Source organism: Phalaenopsis equestris, unplaced genomic scaffold (assembly GCF_001263595.1).
Source record: "Phalaenopsis equestris unplaced genomic scaffold, ASM126359v1 Scaffold000591, whole genome shotgun sequence".
Classification (NCBI taxonomy): Eukaryota; Viridiplantae; Streptophyta; class Magnoliopsida; order Asparagales; family Orchidaceae; genus Phalaenopsis; species Phalaenopsis equestris.
The window spans coordinates 112,984-121,938 of record NW_018165031.1 but is presented as its reverse complement, the minus strand read 5'-3'; the positions used below and the strand labels follow the sequence as shown (position 1 = coordinate 121,938).

The 8,955-nt window shown below is 34.3% G+C and overlaps 1 protein-coding gene across 1 annotated transcript in view; it reads right to left on the bottom strand.

Moving 5' to 3' along the window:
* Positions 1 to 8,955, bottom strand: part of LOC110029540 (serine/threonine-protein phosphatase PP1) — a 29,579-nt gene continuing 20,624 nt past the window's right edge. The window contains exon 4 of the mRNA XM_020731875.1: positions 1 to 325. Within this exon, the coding sequence (XP_020587534.1) occupies positions 311 to 325 (15 nt within the window). The 3' untranslated portion in view covers positions 1 to 310. The remainder of the gene's footprint in view (positions 326 to 8,955) is intronic.

Here is an 8,955-nt window from a genome sequence, read left to right as displayed (position 1 = left end):
TGTAAGAAAGCTGCCACCATAACAAGTGCATTTAACAATAGGAGTTTACAATTGTGTGAGAACCAAAGGACAAATTTCCGAATAACTTTACAATTGCTAGCAGAAAGTTTGCCTATTTTAATCCACACGTGCTTAAGCTTTTCAACACGTGGAATTTTGCAAGTAAGATTGCTTCCAATAACACAGGAAATTGCATGACACAGCAGCCCAGCGAGGAGTTGAAGCATCAAGGAAGGATAGTTGTGCCACAACAAACTTCAGAGTTCGCCCAACATATAATGCGGCAAAGCATATGTATGATGCGGATATATCATCCTTTACCACCCTGGACAATATAAAATTTAAGTTAGCTGAAACAGAAGGTTTGTTCTTCATAACTCTGCATTAGTTGGAACAGCAAAACATCTTCAAGTAAAGTGAGAATATCTTAAACATAAACATAGAAAGGAAATACACATATATTACACCAAACAAATTCTTATTTGCATGATGATCGCCTTAATCTTAGACATTTTGCTAGTTCGAACACAGACCTCTAAACCCCTAAGAAGTTTCAACTAGACTTCTGAAGATGCATGGAAACTGGTAAAATGTCCAGCTCTATAAGATTGGAAATACACTAAAATGAAAAAGCTTGGAAGTTCTGTAAGCCTACAGAAGATGTTACACCGATCTCATTTGTGAATTGCAAGTGCAAATGCAGAGTGGGAGCAAAGCAATTAGGTACTATGAGTTGGAAAAAGTAAAACTGCAGCAAAAGATCATGGCAACGGACAAGATTTACATCTGGCGGATGCACAGGATGAAGGCAGTGAGCAAAGAAGGGGTGGAGCGAGAGCTCGGGCCTTCGCTGTATCACGTCCGTTGTCCGGACGCAGCTCACGTCCGGACTCCGGACATAATATTTTCTACTACCACGGCGTTAATTTAATTGGTGGCTCCGTAAAAGGAAAGTTAAGTGGGAATCATTTGGATCTACCTAGATGCGTATCAAAAAGCCACCATAGATGTTCCAACTGAAATAGTGCTCCCACATCTCTGTCTAGTAGCTTAGCTTGGAGACCTAGACTTTGTCCGCCAAGTGAAGATAAGCCAAGGACCAAGAGGCATCCATGAGAGGTTTATTTGATATGTTGTCCTCATTTGAATCCTAGAATCCAGTTTGAACTTAGATAATGTCATCTCCTTATATTTTAATGTTAGGAATGGAGACCTAACTCTCACAAGCACGACTTTGATTTTAAAAGGTGGCTATTAAAGGAAAAAAGGCTTGTACGGATCACAAAGAGTGTAAATCAACTCTTTAGTAGAAAGCACAACAAATAGCAATTGATTAAAAAAAGACTGAAACCCCCTAGGGTTTGAGAAATCAAAGGAATTATTGAAGAACACTGAATTTATATTTAAACAAATTTTCATTTGATGTTGGATAATGGATTTTTTTTTTTTGTTGGTTGAAATAAAAATAAATAAATAAATAAACCACTATCCAACATCAAATGAAATTTTGGTTTATTTAGATATAAGGTTGAGAATTCATAATAAGCCCCAAAGTTAACAATCCAGGATTGTCAAGGAACCTTGGTTACAATATGAGAAATCAGAGTGCGTAGAATTATAGCATTGAGGGATAAATCAAGGAGCTCATGAACATTAGCATTGATTGATTCAACAAGCTAAATGTGAATTTTAATTTGATTCAGCAAACATCAGTTGTGATAAAAAGAAGCTATTTCATCTAAAGAGAGTCCTAAAGATCAAAGGCTAAAGGGGGATGTGATTTGGTGAGCATTAGTGCCGAATTAACTACAAGATTTTTATCTTGGCAGTAGGGGTGGAGTCAAGAGACCGCATGGGTTAAAGCATTGTCTTCAACAACTTTGAGAGTTTCAAGAAAATGGGCCCTTGACTCCAATATATCGAGTAAGAACAAATATATGTAGGATATGACCACTAGCGATGAAACTAAGTCCACATTACTAATACAGGGCTTACCGTACCAAATAGGTTGATTGGCACGTGTGCTCAAAAGCATGGTCAATCATGGTTAAAAAATGCTTGATATAAACTAATGATGATGGCACAAAAGCACGATATAGATAATTCCAACTAAAAAAGAGAAATGATCCATGGTTCATTTAAAATGGTATAGTTCATGCGAGTGAGGCGTTAGCATTTTTTTATTTGGATTTTATGTTTAAGTTTCTCTATTTGAAATCATGGTGATCTATATCAAGCATTTGACTTACTGGGCTACCAAGGAGGATTAATTCCTTATTTAGAAGCAATTAAACCACGTGGATACCAAGTTTGTGTCATACTTCTGAGTTGCCATGGAAAGTGAGTCGTTGTTTAAGCTTAGGTTTAAACTCACAACGAAGTTTTATAATATGAGATGGATTAGAATCCACTTTGATGAGGGTTAAGAAAGAACTTTAGTCTAAAAATAATAGGCCTTCGGTTTTAGCCTAAATAAGTCTGCAATAGTTTATTGATGACATTTTGACATTAAGCATAGAAGGCACCCCTTAATGCAATTTTGAAAAAATAAATAAATAAAAAGCTGTTTACATACATAGCACACGAAACATTGATATTTACAAATCTAGCACCCTCTTTAATCCATTTATCAAATTTTCACTCAAATATGAAAATTTGTGATAAAACCCCAACCCATATGTTTCATTTTTACCAAATTCTCAATGGTTTGATCGGGCACATGTAAATGCATCGGTTCAGTAATTCAAAAATATCAGTTGGGTGCTAGATTTTGTGAATAGCAATGATTCAGGTGCCATGTATGTAATTATCCAATAAATAAAACACCATATAGTGTATATCTCACAAGGCTATTAAAGCATACACTTCAATAAGGTTGATGCACAACTCTGCATAATTTGTAAGACGGAAAAGCAATAATAATTAGGGTTTAGAAAAATTAAAATACTAAATTTATAAATTTAAATTATAACATAAATCTTAACTTGAAGAGTGATTACGATCCAATGGTCTATAAAATAAAATAAAACCATCATAATTGCTTATAGAAAGATTTTAATGTTGATTTTTTTCATGGACAAGACTAACATAAGTTCACAAGAACATAATACAAAAATAACCATAAAACTTTATGTAATAAAAATTATAATCATCAAGAGAGCTATTATTTTAATAATTAATGTTCTTATTCATTTTTATTGATTAAAGAGGGGGAAGAAGATTGAGATTGTAGATGAGAAAGAATAGCAGATGATGAGACAAGAACAAGATAAGAGAGAAAGCAATTCATTATAATGATGAATCTAATAGAGACCCACTGAGTAATGAGAATAGGGGAGATATTCAAATTCGTAAATTATAATTTTAACAATTTAGGCTTCTTGTTCATGTTGAATTCGAGATGAGAGAAACTTATTATTATTAATTTATTTTGATTTGTTATGGTCTTACTTTGATGTTAGAAAATTAAACATTATTTCATATTTTTTATTAATTTAATATTTTAATTAGAAGGCTTATATCTCAAGGCGTTTCAAGGAGTTTCAAGGAGTCTCAAGGCTTACCTCGACTAATGTAGGGTTGTTAGAGCACAGACTTAGCTAGCATTAAGAAGCATAAAGCTTTGGCAACAAGTTAGTGATATCAAAGCCTAAATAAAATCATTTTGTTTGAATCCTAAACTTGGGTAGATCTACAACACCATGATGCCTTAGCATGTGTATTGATGTAATGCATGCATGTTATCAACGGAGGTTCCTTTTGCACCCCCTTTAGGGTGCTGATGCTAGCATAACAACATGGGTGGTATGGATGGATATCATACCTTTTAGTGAAGATTGGCATTCATTTAGGGTGCACATTTGCCTTAATATAAGTATCAATGAAACACACCTTAGCACGCATGTCAAGTTAATAGTTGAATCAGGATCTTTGGTTAGACTGAAAATCAACAAGTTCAAGATTTTTTCGTTTGATTGATCAAATCAATGTCATGTGAAGTTGAGAAGAGATCCTAGAAGAATTTATGGTATGATCACTTGGATCCCCTGGTGGTTTCCAGTAACTAATGAAGGAACTTTGGATAATCCATATTTATCTAGTTTCTAGAAGCATAAAGCTTAATTTTTTTATGAACGACTTTCTATCATCATCTATATCCATAGACGACTCTCCAACCGCTCAAAAATCAATTATAGAGTACACTATCCATGCACCTCATAATCGACCAATGTCGGGCAAACACCTTCTTGCACAATGCATGCACTAGCTCACATACCCTAGCATGCCAAAGCATCTGTGTGCACTTACAAACAAGCCTAGAGAGTTGCCAATTGTGCAAACTCCCGCGTATATTGTCCCTACAAACACATACACACATGACCTTTTCCATCACCCCTAAACTAGCCAACAACATTTGCCAATAACTCTCGATACCTAATCCCAACATCTACATTCCTTTGTGAAGAGCTTGCCGACAACTTCACTGTCATCGTAGAAAGTTGTCTTTATTAAGTCAACTCTCTGAAGCTTTCTTGGTAGCCTTACCAACAACATCCTTGCAGCACCTTCTTGACAATCATATTACCAGCTCCTTCACCTCCATGGCATCTCACCGACTTCTCGGTACTTTCTCGACAACATTGCCTACAGCTTCCTTGCCTACAATTTCCTTGCCTTGATATCCATAACTTTGCACCTTTGCAAGGCCACTTGAAATTCTCATACCGTAAAATCACAACCCCATAAGAGATAATCTTCTTGGATTTTTATTCTCTCCTCCCAAGTTTGTCTGTCTATCTCTTTTGCCTCAGCTAGGTCCTCCACCAAACGACACTTAGCTATCATCTTTTAAGCCAACAAAGGAACGGTCAGCCACCCATAAAAATGTCCGCAAAACTTTCTACAAGTACCTTCCAAAACCCTTGGAGGTGAGTTGAAGAGCCAAACTTAGGAGATTGTGACACTGACACCTTTACTCGATAAGTACCTTGGAGTCACCAGCCACCTAACAAGCCATAAGGTGAACTTGTCAACTTTTTGGAAGACTGCATTTTATTCCCACCCAATTTTTGGGTGATTTATCATCTCTTATCGACAACACCTTCAACTTGATGCAAGATGTTATCTCTGCAAACTAGCTTTCCTAAATCAGAACACCCACAAGCATGTCCACCACCACACCAACTCATCGGCCCTATATTTTTAATTCTTTGTTGAATAACTCCTAGATGCATCCATAACTAAAATCTTGTCAACCCATAAGCAAAGTGAAGCCATTCGACATTAGATGGATATGTCAACTCAACGCTTGATGAGTCAACAATCCAACTAATCACCATTCAAGTAGTTATGTAGTACCAACACTTCTAAAAATTTTCGTACTAATATCAGACATGTATCATGCCCCGACATTTGTCCGAAGCTACAAATATAAGTCCGAACATGTTCGAGACACGCCTCAACACCTCATCGGACATGAGCTCAACAAAATTTGGGGAAAAAATGACATTAGAAATAAAAAATTATAAATATATGTATAGCCCTGATTATATCCATAGTCGAAAATATATCTTTCTTGTCATGTCAAACTCCCTCTAAAATTCAAAAAAATCGAGCATTGAAGATGCATCCAATTTTCATTGAAGACGAGCATTAGTTGTTCCTACATTATTTGTTGAAGTCGAGTGTCAAAGGTCCATCAAGCATTCATTGAAGTTGACTATTGCAGTCATGTCAAAGCTCTCTGATCCAAATACCCCGTGAACTTTGCAACACTTGCACTAAATCTTCAACTCATTGAAGTCGAATAGTCAAAGCCGTCCTTTATAGATCTATGCTTCTAATTCTTAAAGTTAAATTTAATAAAACAAGGCGTAATTGTAGGATGTCTCAAATTTAAATAAGATAAATTGGAAGAATTGTTTTGAATGTATTATATGCCTAATTTTAAAAATTAATTTGTATAAGCATGTTGTTTCATAAATACAAGTTAAATTTTATTCATGAATATTGTGCTTTGTGATGTCTTTAATAAAGAATAACGGAAAATAAACATTTTACATTAATAATTAATTAAATATTAAATGTGTCTACGACATGTCGTGTCTTATTTTTTTCAATTATGACATGTCCTCGTATCGTGTCGTGTCTGCACTTCATATCCATTTGGGTTGGGCCAACTAGGTTAGCCACGAACAAACACCATTAACATGCCACCCTCCTTGTTAATCTAGCCCATTGGTTCAGCATTCTTCTATTTGTATACATGCAACAGATATAATAGGTATTATCTATTGTAATAGTTAACGGTTTATGTATTAACCTGAATGTTTATGTATGGACAATTGCACAAAGCCTTGGAAGGAGAACAGAAGAGCAAAACTATAAGAATTTGAATGTTTAATGCACATTTTATTTTCTATCTCACATGTCGTATAATTACTATTTTCTTAATGAATAACATGTGCTAGACTCTATGAGAATGATTTAAAAGTTAAATTTATTCATTGGCCGCATTGTGTATTAAATCTAAAATAATCATTTTCTATTGTGGTTTATGGAGGTATCACAAAATTTAACTAAATATCATAGGTTAAAGGCAATGGACTTAATTAACACAAGCTTTGTCAACACATACACATATTATATATAATTAAGTGGAGTTACTCTATCAATTTAGAATAATATACATTTTTATATTACATAGCAAACCTTGATTTGCATTCACACAATTTCGCCCGCAAAATGAGATTATAAACCCATCTTCTCCTTCGTTGGTCAGTTATGTTACATTTCAAAGGCTTGACGATAACGTCATGATTTTAAATCTATTTAGATGGAGTTAAAATGTATCATCTATCAAGAGATAAGTCCTATGGTTAGCCTTCATAATCCACATTTCTTGTGATTAAGCATTTAGGAGGGTATTTATCAAGCATTATAGTTCCTTCCAAATTGAAAGATTTTCCCATAGTTGCTGGAGAACATAAAGTCTAGTCACTTTGTCAATCTATTTTATTGGGTTAATGTAATCATCCTCTTCCTCGAGTCTAATATCAAATACTTCCATATTATCATTAAGTAATACCATCTTAGGAAATTATAAAACTCACATATTCACATCACTATGTCAATGTCATCTGATTGTATCTTCTATCTGATCTTACTAATTTTACCCTATTACGAGGCCTTATGAGCATGGCTACATACTTATTTCTACCTCAATTGATTATGAATATTGCTTAAGTATCCTTATGATGAGTCCCATAAAATGAAATAATATTTTTAATTAAGAGTTATCTTGAACATCACACCCATGGAATGATCAACTATGGGGGCATATGTAAGTAATTAGCACTCACAATATTCAAACCCATTTTGATATCTTGTACCGCTACATGAAAACTCACAAAAGATTCCTCTCAATTTGTATTTCATCAATGCTCATGGTCCACAACCATTTATCAACCTTCAAAATGGGTCAATCCAATATCTTCTATCCATTGGCATGACTCTAAGAAGCCCATTGATGGCTAGTCATGGCAATTCGTCGAGATGGCCAAGCTTAGCTGCCCTTTCCTTCAAATAATGAACACAAGCTTATTTAATGATTTTTTTTATTGCTTTAAGTAACAGGCCATCCTTATGGTGGTCTTTCTATGGCCACTAAAAAGGGGATTTGTCATGTGGGTTTCTTCCTCACCACTAGATAAGTTCCATGCAAGTTAGAGGAGGGTTGAGCAGCCCACAACAATATTTGGCAAGTAGGTTTCACATCAAGCAAAGTTATATGAAAAGCTTTGGAGACTCATTAGGTGATGGTGATCCATGTTGATAGTGTGTGAGAAAAAATAAAGATGGATAAAACTCACTTGTTTCCATGACTTTTATAAAGATAAAAGGCAATGAAACATAACTTGGTTGGAAGCGTAATGGGGCATGGCACAACTTGCACTAAGAAAAAACTATAAGACATCCTATAGCCAGGAGTTTAGTGTGTAGCACGATTTAAACTTAAGTGTTCGATAGAAAAAGGAAAGGTTTAACATGTTATAATTAAGAACTTGTTGCCAGTACCATCCTTTACCACTTAAGATAGATTTTTTTTTTTTTTTTTTTTTTTTTTTTTTTTTTTTTTTTTCGTCCCTCCCATCCTTTACCACTTAAGATAGATTTTTTTTTTTTTTTTTTTTTTTTGTCTCTATGTTCTTTGCTCCCTCTAGAGCTATCTGCATCGCTTCTAATTTTAAATTCTCTTTTTAAGGTTAAGAAAGAGTTGAGCTGAAGAATTTATAACAGAGAGGGGTCTCCCTTGGATGAGGACAGGTCAGATAATAGCATTTGTTTGTGACCCTTGCAGCATTATTTTTTAGAACATTATGAGGAGCAAAAAGGCAGTTGCAAGCCATTTATTTTTCTATTTAGGCTACTTTCGATCACAGGTGAGGCATCCTTTGAGTTGAACATTAAAATGAAGTGAGATGGTAAAGCTTATTGGGTAAGATAGAGATAGATTCGACCAAATAAAATTTATATCTAATTACTTTAATTTGTTATGTTATTTTAAATGGTTTAAAAGCAAAAAATTACCCACCAAATCCTGAACTAATTATAAAATTTGGGAAATTAATTCATTTCATCAATAACGGTATTAACTGAGCTCGGGTTCTTTACTGTATTAATTATGCATAGTTGTAAACCACATGTAACTAAATATGTTTTGAAATTTAATTGAAACAGCTAATCGAGCCTGCATTTCAAATTAAACACTAGCATTCATGTTCTAAAATTTTAAAGGGGATAATTAAGATGTTTTAACTAGCTAGGTAACTTTAGTAGAGCACATTAAATTATTTCATAGGATTGCTTATGGTGACTACACACTTAAATATGCAATTTATAGAACCATTTTAGTGCATTAACAAGTTTCAATTGTGGAAATTAAGGCCTTATCTA